The following is a 12,048-nucleotide window of genomic DNA, read 5'->3' as shown; positions in this document are numbered from 1 at the left end:
GACTGGATTCTGGCTGTGATCTGGGAGACTTCAGGGACCCAGCTCTCCTGAGCCCTAAGATGATGGTCTTGAACTTGTCTGAGGATTCATGAGTCTGAGCTTTGGATACAACATGTCTACTAGTAATTCCCCCACCACTTTTCTTTTTACACTGTTTCCTCATTTCTTCCTCTTTTTCCCTAACCGGAGGGCAGTGTCCCCAACTACCCTCAGCCTGTGAGCCATTTACCGGCTGGCAGCACAGTGAGGCGGGCTCAGGCAGACAAGGGAAGAGCAGAAGAGGAACTATTGGTTTAGTCACAAACTTTGAGCCAATGGAATGTTAGATTGATTGGGATATTCTATGTTGTAGATAGTCAAATGAGCTGATTAAAGAAATATGTCAGCAAATCTGGTAAGCCTGATTTTGCTGGGGGCTCAGTTGCAGCAAGCTGGTAATGTAATTAATTTTCTGAATAGGCCAGGAAGAAAGCTAAGAATCATTGCAAATTCAGGCCAGCCTCGGGACTCCGAGGCTTCACGGAGAATAGACTGGGAACTGGGCTTCTTTTAAACAGCTCCTCCAGCTTGTAGTAAACCCTTCTGCATGGGGTCCCAGAGCAGTCCCTGAACCAACAAGCAGATACAAAAGGAAGACGGACTTCTAAGACCTGTTCTGGGACCCTTCCAGATGCACCAGGCTGTCTCTAAAGCAGCATAGGATCAGTTGATAGAAGAAGTCGCCCTCCCTGCCCCCCTCCCGCCTCGGCCGCCGAATGCCCTAAACCACACTAAGCCCACAGTAGCTCACCTGCCTGCTTATATTTGCTGCTGAGTGTGGGGACTCAGCGAGGATCACTTTTGCAACCTGGTTGCCTCTGAGCAGACTGCTTGCCTGACACTATGGGGAGAGTAGTCTTTTCCTTTGGAAATATGATTGAGCTCCATAGACCCCCAGCAGGCTTCTGAATGCCTGGCCCCAGGGAAGCCTGCCACTGAGCAAGCAGAAGCTTGATGCCCAGTAACCTGGCTCTGTTACATAAGGCACTATGCAAGACATGAGTCAGGGCCCTCAGGCCTGGCCTAGGCCCAGCCGAGTCTGGGAGTGAGGCTAAGCAAGGTGAGGGAGGGCGGTGGAGGGGTGGTGTGTGTATTCGGGGGAGACCAGGAAGGAGTCACTGGAACCACTTCCCTTCTCACTTCTCACCCCCTTCTTCCTCAGGGCCAGCAGCATGGCCAATCAATGGCCTAGACAGCTCTGATGGGAATCCTGGCCAGACCCCTCAGCTGTGAGCAGCTGCTCTCTCCATCTCCCTTGAAGAGAAGACAAGAGGAAGTGGGTTGAATACCCAAGCCTATTTCGTGAGTAAATTCTTCCTTCGAGGAAGGATGGGGAAGGTCCCTGTGGGGCTTTGTCCATAGGCAGGGCCCTGATTTTAGGCTCGACCTATCTGAGGAAAGCGGCTCCCACGAGAGGAAGGCTGATGGTGGAGCCTGCGGCATCACTGACCAAGCCTGCTTCCAGCTCCTGTTTCTCCTGGGCTAGTGTCTGCACCACGGGAAGCTTCCTGTTCGGTCTCCAGTGCTGGCTAGGATCGCACACCTGTTCCCAAAAGGGCAATGGCTACTTTAAGGCAGAGCTCTCCAGCTAGAAGGTACAAGTGAATTTGTCCTGCCCACTGATAAGATTCGCTGCTGCCTGGATTAGCATTTGCTTTCTACTCTCACAGACCCCTGTTTTATACCCACTTCGACTCCTTAGCTCAGCTGAATTTTGGCAAGGTCGACAGGGGCCTCCATAAGCCCCTGCCAGGACTCCTCATCAAACCTTCTTCGAGACGAAGATCTAGCTTTCTGGACTTCATGGGGCTTCCGTTAGCCCACAAGGCTCTATGGAGGGCCTGCTCTGCCAAAAGCTGTGGTCTTACAGCAAGGACCTAACCCTTGTCCCTTTATTGCAGGCACTGGGCCGGCACAGCATGTCCTGGGCCATTACTGCGGTCTTCATCTAAAAGGGAAATTTTGTCTTTTTGACCCCAGCGGTCATGGAATGCCTTCCCTTGAGCATACTGAGCACACAGAGTGCCCCATCAAATGCGCCCAAGCTTCAGTTCCACTAGGCACGTTGGCTTCTCTGGAGCTCAAGAGGCTATTGCACGACACCGACCAATTTATTATGTAAACCCAGCCACCCATGACAAATTATGGCTTTGTAGTTATCTTGAGGGATGCCTTACATAAGAGGAGAAAGTTCAGGTAGGAGCAGCATCGCGATGAGCAAACATAGTGCAACGGCCACTGCCAGGTGCAGACACAGCTGGCCTCACTCCTCACTCACCAGCCCCGCAAGGTGAGGGGCAAGTACTGGCCAGACACATCCATCTCCATTCACCCAGACTCCCTGGCCTTCAAGACCTGCTCTGGAAAGGAGCCAACACTCTACCTGGAATCGAGAGCTTGTCAGTTTATCTGGAAGTGCAAATATAAGCAGGAGTGTTAACCTTCTCTTTAGGCAGGGAGGGAAAATAAGGTCACCCTGGAAAAAGTTATTTTCTGAGAGGTGGGCTCATATGGGTCCTGGCAAACTGGAGGCATAGGTGATATCTGTGCTCTGTTCTTACTATTTGTCTTCACGAGAACAAACCTTGCACCTACACCTCTTCAGCTGTCATGCTACCCAGAGCCCGGGGCTGCAGCAAGCTTTTTGTGGACTCCAGCCTTGTCTCCCTTTCTTCTCCAAACTTGGCTTTCCCATGCTTCATTTCCACAGAGCCTTCCTCCTGGTCAGTTGCCTCAGTGAAAGAAGGTCTGATAAATAAATCTACACAAAGGAGTCAATGATAAGTAATGAGGTCACATGTAGACTCATGTGACTCTTTTAAAAGGTATGGTAGACCCTGGCCATTTATGAAAGGGACGCACTAATTCAAGAGTATCCCGAGACCATATCATTTCCCCTATAAAGCTTCTATGTCTATCATTTCATTAAACTTTTTAGTTTTCTTTTCATGGCAGTCACTAGCAGCTGACTCAGGGAGGGGTGTTCTCCCCAAAGAAACAGATGTTTCCTCATTTCATGAGAGTCACTACTTTGTCTGGACTCTGAGGAGAGGACCTGGGCAACCCCACTTCTAGGTCTATAGACCTCAAAGAATTGAAAAAAAGGACTCAAAAAAGATACCCATAGGGGCACCTGGATGGCTCAGTTGGTTAAACTTCTGACTCTTGATTTCGGCTCAGGTCATGATCTCACTGTCATAAGATCAAATCCCATGTCAGGCTCCATGCTGGGTGTGGAACTTGCTTAAGATTCTCTCTCTCCCTCTGTCTCTGCCCCTCCCCCATGTGTGTGTTTGCTCTCTCTCTTTCTCTCTCTCTGTCTCTTTCTCTCTTTAAAAAAAAAAAAAAGATACTTGCCTACAAATGTTCATAGTGGCATATTTCACCATAGGTGGAGACAATCCAAGTGTCAGTGAATGGATGAATGGTTAAACAAAATGTGGTTTATCCATACAATGGAATATTATTCAGTCATTAAGAAGGAATGAAGTACTGTTACATGCCACCACATAGGTGAACCTTGAAAACATTATGCTAAGTGAAAGAAGCTGGACACAAAAGGCCACGTGTTGTATGAGGCCATTTATGTAAAATATCTAGAACAGGCAAATTCATAGAGACAGAAAGTAGAATAGAGGTGACCAGGGGCTGGGGAGAGGAGATAATGGGGAGTTACTGTTTAATAGGTACAGAGTTTCCGTTTGGGATGATCACAAATTTCAGGAAATGAATAGTGGTGATGGTTGCACAACATTGTGAGTATATCGAATGCCACTGAATTGTATACTTAAAAATGGTTAAAATGACAAATGTCATGTTACCTACATCTTACTGCTATACATGTATATATTATATACTTTATACATCCATTAAAATGCACACAAATCATATATACATACATATGGCATATGTATGTCGTATACATAGACCAGCAAAAGCCTCTTAGCACATGGAATTCACATCTGTGCCTCAAGAAAAAGACAATCTCTTACATGTCGAGATTCTCATGAGGCATCCAAACCATAAATGTTAAGTTTGCAAATGCATTTGCGTTTTTAACCGGGAATGTGCCTTAATCCGACAGTGCCTATTCTTTGTCAGACCGCTAGGTACTCAGGAAATAGTTATTTTAAATTACCTTGGGCTAGGGAAGGACTTTTGAAGCTTGATACCAAAAGCAAAAAATCACAAAGGCAAAGAATGAAAAGCTTAACCACAGGGAAACCCAAAACCTCTCTATAGCAAAAAGAAAAAAAAAAGAAAAAGAAAACAAAAAACAAAACAAAACAAAAAAACCCTCCATCCTCAAAATCAAATGGCAAATTAGTTGACAAAGGGTTGCAATCTCTAATGCAGGGTTTCTCAAGGTGTGGTCTGCATACCACTGGTGCCACAGGAGAGGGGTTCAGTTTTGTATGGTACACAGACATAGAACTGAATCTTAGAGTATGAATTTGGACACGACAGCAGACAGGTAGGGGAATCATTTTGCCCCTCCAATCACACCATGTAAGTGGCTATGCCCCCAGAAGCAAAATCCAGGACTATACACTTATGAATCAGCTCAAAGACTCACTTAGAGAAGCACAAATACTTTTTATGCAAATTTTTCTCAGAAACCTGAACTCTGGATCTCCATCCTTCCCCTTACTGCTATATATCCGCTCAATAGGGAAAGTTAAATGAGTTAGCACACACAAAGCCATTCGACATTTTTACTCTTTATTACTTTCTAAGCACCTAAGTATGGGAACTAGTTGTTGCCAGCTAGAAGCTTAAAGGTAGACTCCTAGGGCTTTTAGAACTGGAAGCAAACTCATTCCGAGTATCTCAGACCACACTGGGCAAGTGTGCTTGGGGGCCAAAGGCAGAACAGCCGATTAAGAAGCTTTGTATAAAATCTTAGAAATAAATTTGAGGTTATAACAACAACAATAACAGAATATGGCAAAAGCTCTCACACTAGCTCACTACACCTTACTGATCAGACAGTTAAGGCCCCTCAAGTATCAACTTTGCAAGTTTTTTTTCACAGGCTACATTTATTTTATTGCGTTTTAACTACAATTTTTTAACGTTTATTTATTTTTGAGAGTGAGAGAATGTGTGAGCGGGAGAGAAGCAGAGAGAGACAGAGACACAGAATCCGAAGCAGATTCAGGCTCTGAGCTGTCAGTATGGAGCGCGATGTGGGACTCAAACTCACGAACCCGCAAGACCATGACCTGAGCCCATGTCAGACGTTCAACTGACTGAGCCATCCAGGCACCCCATTTACAATTTTTTAAAGTAGGCTCCATGCCCAACGTGGGGCTTGAACGCATGACCCTGAGATCAAGAGTCGCCTCCTCTACCGACTGAGCCAGCCAGCCAACCTTCATAGGCTATATTTAAATTGGAAATTTTAGCTGCTTGTCCAGTATGTTCTACCTGCCTCCTTAGTTTTCCAGTTTTAGAAGCACATTCAAATGATACGGCAGAGTACCTTAATGAAAGGGTGACTGACCATCCCCGTTTCCCTGGGACTATCCTTATTTAAGTATTGAAAGTCTTGCTTCTCCAAACTGGAGGGTTGGTCACCTACCTAGTACCTAGTAAGGACATTTTAACCAGTTGATTAGTTTCTGGGCTAATATTTACCACTGCTTAACAATTCTTTCTTCACAGACAATTCTTTTTTTTAATTAAAAAAAATTGTTTAGGGGCGCCTGGGTGGCTTAGTCGGTTAAGCGTCCGACTTTCGCTTAGGTCATGATCTCGCGGTCCGTGGGTTCGAGCCCCGCGTCAGGCTCTGTGCTGACTGCCAGCTCAGAGCCTGGAGCCTATTTCAGAGTCTGTGTCTCCCTCTCTCTCTGACCCTCCCCTGCTCACGCTGTCTCTCTCTCTCTCTCTCCTAGAAATAAATAAAAATATTTTTTAAAATTGTTTAATATTTATTTTTGAGACAGAGACAGAGAGACAGAGTGTGAGCAGGGAAGGGGCAGAGAGAGAGCGAGACACAGAATCTGAAGCACGCTCCAGGCCCTGAGCTGTCAGCACAGAGCCCAACACCGGGCTTGAACTCACAAACTGCAAGATCATGACCTGAGCTGAAGTCTGACGCTTAACACACTGAGCCACCCAGAAGCCCCCACAGACAATTCTTTAGTGTCTGATTGATCTTAGGTGAACTTTCGGCTTTGCTCTTTGTTGTGAGGCATCAGGCAAGTTACTTAATTTTCCTAAGCCTCAATTTCCTTTGTTAAAAATCAAGAAGGGTGATAACAGTACCCATTTCATTGGGTTGTTGCTGTAAGTATTAAATGAGATTAGTATATATTGTAAATGCTTAATCAATGTTAGCTATTAATTATAGTTGTTAGTTATCTAACACAAGATTGAAGGGATGGTATTTATTTATTTATTTGTTTGTTTTATTTATTTCTGAGAGAGAGAGCGTGAGCAGGAGAGGGTCAGAGAGAGAGGGGATACAGAATCTGAAACTGGCTCTAGGCTCTGAGCTGGCAGTCAGCACAGAGCCCGACGCGGGGCTCGAACCCACGAACTGTGAGATCATGATCTGAGCCTAAGTCAGACGCTTAACCGACTGAGCCACCCAGGCGCCCCTGAAGGAATGGTATTTAAAATACATCTTCCCCCCACCCAATATATTTTTTTAAAGTTTATCCCGAGAGAGACAGAGACAGCACAAGTGGAGGAGGGGCAGAGAGAGAGACAGAATTCCGAGCAGGCTCTGGTCTGCCAGCGCAGAGCCTGACTTGGCACTCGAACTCATGAACCATGAGATTATGACCTGAGCTGAAATTGAGTCAGATACTTAACCAACGTAGCCATCTAGGCACCCTCCATGTCCCCAATATTTTAGAGGCAACTTTACATACCAAGAAGCTGCATGCCTATTACCACTCGTTCGTATATACACAGCATGGTCCACTGGGACTTCTACCAGGCTATCACACTTAAATATTAATAAGTGTTTTTCCAAAGACTAGGTAAAAATTGTAAAATATTTACATAAGACCACACCAATAATTACGCAGTCATCTGATAAAAACAACACCACCACCACCACAACAAACAACAGTTATGAACGCTGGGTGTATAACAGGAAGCCAAGGGAAAACCAAGTGAGTGTAAAATGCAGCCCTGCCCTCAAATTGCTTATACCCTTGTGTTCCAAGGATACCAAGAGCTAAGCCCGGAGCCAGGGACAGATCAAAGCAGGCAAAGCAGATAGAAATGAAGAATGTGCCCTGCCCTTCCTCCCTAGAATATAGGGGCCCTTGCGGCAGGAGAATGGGGCTACAGAAGAGGCAGGGGAGTCGCTTTCCCAGGAGAAGAGGCAGGCTTGAAAGCAGACAAATTAAAGGAAAAAAAGACACCCAAGCAGGAATTTGAAATATCAAATCATTAAATGGAACAGAAGTAAAAATGACGGCACTCGAAACATTAGATCGTTAAACGAAACGGAACTAAAAAGTATGACTGAGTTTTGAAGACCGAAGCCCTGGGAATAAATGAAGTAAGAAAAGACAAAATTCTCACTTTGGAGAAGGCTGGCCAGCTCAGATACTGGAGAAGTCCCATGACCAGCAATAATGGTCTCCTACTTTGCTAACGAGCATGTCATTCTGGGCAGAAGCTAAACCAAACTCAGAATCTCCAATCTCTGAGGTCCCAGGAAAGGTCAAGGAAAATGAGATAATGCTTTGTTCTGCTGGAACTACGGGGCTGTTACCCGAGGGCTTGCTAGTTTGCTGCTCAGCTGTTTGGGACACTCAGTTGCTCTGATTCCAGAAGGCAGGGTACTCAGGTACACCTTCTCAACAATTTGCCCTGCTCCCTCCACCCATACCCTCAACCCATAATATTTCCAGGCTTTGCCAAGAACCAAGAGTCAACAGAAAGGTGTCAGTGGAGTAGGTGACAAAGGAGGTTTCTCCATTCGAGAAACCCAGATAACCAGAAAGCATCGCAAGGTATGGCACAAGCCAACATGTTGATCTCAGGCTCTCAGCCTCACACCTCATGCACGTAGGTCCGACCCTCCTAGGCCCTGCACCTCGAACCAGAGCTGAGGAAGCTTTGCCCCTTACAGATCCGCAAGGCCATTTTGGGGCAGTTTCTCTCCCAGTTGAAAGAGTACAAATGCTACAGGCGCTCTTTCCAGGTGTTTCTGCCACCCCTCCCCCGCCGCCACCAATCTCCTACAAGAGAGCGGAGAGCGGAGGGCTTTAGCTCAGCAGGGATGCAGAGTCTGTCTGTGGTGTGAATACACTCTTAGTAATCTTTGGCCAGAAATGGAAGATTCCCTTGAAACCTGTTTCACGTGTGGCCTGGTTTCTTCGAGACAAGGAGATAAACTGATGCGTAATGTGAAACAATAAATGAGAAAGGGCACTGAAGGCACGGAAAACGCCTGAGAAATACAACTTGTCATGATAATGCTTAACGAACTTCGCAGCCCTGCTTTGTCCCCTCCTGGAATATCGGGGCCTAGGAGGCAAACCCGGTCGTAGCATTGAGTGAGGGCAGTTCCTAGCAATCGTAATTGCTTGTAAAATTTCCTGTGTGTGCTTCACTGAAAAGTTGCCCAATGATTCAAATATTGTGTGGGTGCTCAAAATTTCTTATTACCTTATTTATCACACCACCAGCCCATGATCTGGAATTTCAGAACTACAAGGAACCTTAAGAGGCCGAGAGATCAGGGAACTTGCCCAGGTTCACACACCGAACGAAGTAGAGCCATAATTTGTACCATAACCCGGGTCTCTCTCTGCGGGGTTTTCTTTCTCTTAATATAACCTTTGTTGTTGAGAGAGAACAAGATCCACCCCTATACACATGCGCGCGCACACACCAGTGTCCCATCCCGATGGTTCTGAGAACACCAGACCCAAGGCTGGGTTTCCTGCTTCAGTTGTCACCCCGCTAAAGACTGGCTCTTACCAGAGTGTCTCAGACTGGAGGACAGCGGCCACCTTGGATCTTCCCATTGTGTTTCTCCCCTCCTCCTCCCTTCCTTGCCCTTCAGTAGGATTTCTAGAAAGTATGCCCCACACTGCTACACAGGCCTGCGAAGATATGGGTTCATCCACCCAACTGGTCCTAGGATGCTCTCTGGGGCTGCTTTTACCCATCACTGGAAACTGAAGGCTGTGATCCATAGAGGAGATGGAGGTACCCCCATCCAGAGTGTCAAAAAATTCTCACACATCTCTAATTTTTCTTGTTCTCCACCCTCCCGCCTCACCAGCAGCGAGCTTAATTTGTCTTGGCATTTTGCTTGCCCTCTCGGTCAGCCAGAGCCACTCGGTAATTTAAAAGCCCTTGCAATTTCAATCTGAGTTTACATATTTTGAGATGTAGGTAGGGTAGAACTCAGATCCCAAGAGCATCCCGGGGCAGAATCGCCAAAGTGGCAGTGGAAATGTATGCATTTGAGGAGGGGTGCCACCAGCTATCCCCCAACCGATCTAGGGCTTTGTCCACCTTCTGGACTCAGGCATTTCCCTGGCAAAGTCTCCTGCGGGCACCTTTCAAGATCGGGCTCCCACCTGCCACCCCTCAGCCCCAAGGGACTCCAGGTAGCATCCGCGTCGGAGTCCGGTCGCCCCGCCCCACCCACCCCCCACCCCTCGTGAACTTCCCGGTCGCGCCATATGTCAGAGGTGAGGGTCCAGCAGAGGCTGGCGCTGGCCCGGCCCGCGTGCCCATCCGTACGCCCAGCCACCCACCTGTGGAAGAAGAGCAGGATGGACAGCATGGTCTGGTCGATGTTGCGGTTGCAGATGCCCTCGTTGATCAGGTAGCAGGGGTCCCGCAGCACTGGCTCCAGCGAATCCTGCCGCATTATGCTCTTGAGCTTGTCGGTGTTGAGGTTCTCTAAGACCAGCTTCTCCTGCAGCTGCCGAAAGTTGCTCACGGTAGGGCTGCGCGGGCTGTTATTCCCTCCGCTGCTGTCGCTCTGGAGCCCGCTTCGGTGGGCCAGGTCCAGGCAGCAGTTACAGCAGTCGAGACCGACAGGTGAGCGGCAGTCGGTCTTGGACTGGGCCATCTTCTCAGACTCGGGGGCCGCTTGGCCTGCGAGGTCAGGGTCGGCTGGCAGGTGCGCGCCCGCCAGGCTGGTCTGAGGAGACTCCAGGGCGTATGGAAAACAAAAGCTGCGAGAAGAGTTGGAAATTAGCGCCTAAAGCCAGCCACCCTCGGTTCGGCCCCCTCCTGGCTGTGCTGCTCCGGGTGCGAATACAAACAGCTGGACAAACAGCTCTGAGCGGATCCTTCGGGCTCACTTCCTCCTCTTCCTCCTCCTCCTCCTCCTCCCCCTCCCCCTATGCCCTCCCCCTAGGTGCCACCGAGGCCCTAGCGCAGTCCCAAGTTTCCCAAGTGTGAGCGGGGCTCGGCGGACCTGTGGCAGCAGGAAGGGCGGGCAGCAGGGCAGAGGGAGAGCCCGGGCGCGCCCTGGCTCCCTCCCTCCTTCGCTCCCTCCCTTCCCGGCTCGCCGGCTCTCCCGCTCTCCCGCTCTCCGGCTCCGCTGGGCTGTGCCGGCTGAGCGGTGGCAGGAGCCGAGAGCGAGTGAGCCTGTGAGCCAGAGAGCGAGTGAGCGAGCCGCACGCCCAGGAGTCAGCACGGGGCTGTGACAGCATGTAAATTACCCCAGGGGGGCCGGCGGAAAACGCTTGGCCGCCGCGGCCGGCTGGCTTCTGCCCCCAACCCCCCGCCGCCGCCCCCTTCCGCACCCTAGGGCCCTCGCACCCTCGCACCCACACGGCCGCCCGCACCCTCGCCCGCGCTCTCGGGAGCCCGGCCTGGCTCTCCCCGCGTCCGCACGCCCGGCGCCTGGGCTTGGGCTCTCTCGCCGCTCGGGACGCATCCTCCGTTAAGAAATCTACCACCCTGGTCTCGAGAGCTCCGCGGGAGGGCAGACGATCCGCGCGCGTCCCACAGAGGACGGGTCCCCCTGCAGGAGAGACGCCGCCGCTCCCGGCGAGCCAGCCTCGTGGCCGCTTTCAACTGCCGCCCCCAACAAGCCGGTTTCGGGCGGGGAGGCGGGGGGCGCGGCAAAGAGAGCGGTTGCCCCTACAGAGTCCGAGAGGGCCAGGCACGCTCTACCGAGCGCCCAGTGAAAGCCTTGAAGGAAACTCAGAAGTGCGCTCAAACTCGCCTCGGTTTCTGTCCCCTTCTTCTCACTTCTCTTCTCCCCCTTTCCCCAGTGGCTCTCGCCCCTCTTCCCTGAACCCCAAGTGAAGCGATCTCTGCCTGGGCTTCCGGGAATACCCGCTCCCCGGCCGGCTTCCCGCGACCTTGCCCCCTCACCCCCTCTGGGCTCGCTTCTCAATTTGCCCTTCCGTCCGTCTCTCGGCGCTTTTTCCCCACTCTTTTCACTTTCTCTCAGGTTTTTTTTTCTTTTCCGTTTTTCTTTCTTTACCCATTTCCGCCCCCTCTTTCTTTCCTTATTCTTCTCCGTTTCTGTATTTCCTCATTTCCCCCCCCCCTTCGCTCCCATTCCTCTTTTTCTCTCGTTTTCTTTCTTCCCCCTTTATTTCCCCCGCTGTGTCTTCCCCGCGCGTCCGTCGCCTCAGCACCCCTTCTTTCTCCGCAGTTCTGTTCTTCTCACTAAAGTATCTTCCCCTACTCCCCTACTTTTCCCAGCTTACTACCCCCCCGTTTGATCCCCACCTGCCACTTGGGTCCTTTCTGTCCTCACCCTTTCAAGAGCTGTGGTGAGGGAATGCTCGCGGGCACTGGGGCTGTGTCGATTGAAACTGCGGGCAGAGGTATTCTAAGTTCTGAGAAGAATGTGATTCTAGAACCTCGGAGAGGTTAAAGGTTAAATCCGTGGAGAGCAAGGCAGGCTGGTTCCTCGGGTCATACCCCAGGCTTGCAAGATGTAGGGATGTGCTGGGTGGGCAAGTGGTAGACTTTAAGGGTGTCTCAAGATTGGAGAATTGGAATACGTTAGATGTGGAGGATTCACTAATTATTGGCTCCTGAGAAAAATTCAAA

At 49.7% G+C, this 12,048-nt stretch overlaps 1 protein-coding gene and 1 non-coding gene across 3 annotated transcripts in view; both read right to left on the bottom strand.

Annotated features, from left to right (window-relative positions):
- TSC22D3 (TSC22 domain family member 3) overlaps positions 1-11,791 on the bottom strand; it is a 63,254-nt gene extending 51,463 nt beyond the window's left edge. Inside the window, exons 1-2 of one of the 2 annotated variants that reach the window (XM_039233492.1) lie at positions 11,722-11,791; positions 9,780-10,205 (exon numbers count right to left, since the gene is read on the bottom strand). In XM_039233492.1, coding sequence (XP_039089423.1) covers positions 9,780-10,099 — 320 coding nt within the window. In that variant the 5' untranslated portion in view covers positions 10,100-10,205; positions 11,722-11,791. Of the gene's footprint in view, positions 1-9,779; positions 10,281-11,721 lie in introns of those variants that run through there. The other variant, XM_039233491.1, reaches the window with a different exon arrangement.
- On the bottom strand, positions 6,556-6,640 carry TRNAL-UAG. Its single transcript has one exon. It is a non-coding gene; the product is annotated as a tRNA-Leu (tRNA).
- Positions 11,792-12,048: the final 257 nt, after the last annotated feature.

The sequence above is a fragment of the Hyaena hyaena genome, unplaced genomic scaffold (assembly GCF_003009895.1).
Source record: "Hyaena hyaena isolate Hyena2069 unplaced genomic scaffold, ASM300989v1 scaffold_77, whole genome shotgun sequence".
NCBI classification, from domain to species: Eukaryota; Metazoa; Chordata; class Mammalia; order Carnivora; family Hyaenidae; genus Hyaena; species Hyaena hyaena.
The sequence above is the reverse complement of the archived record's forward strand: the minus strand, read 5'-3'. Positions and strand labels throughout refer to the sequence as shown.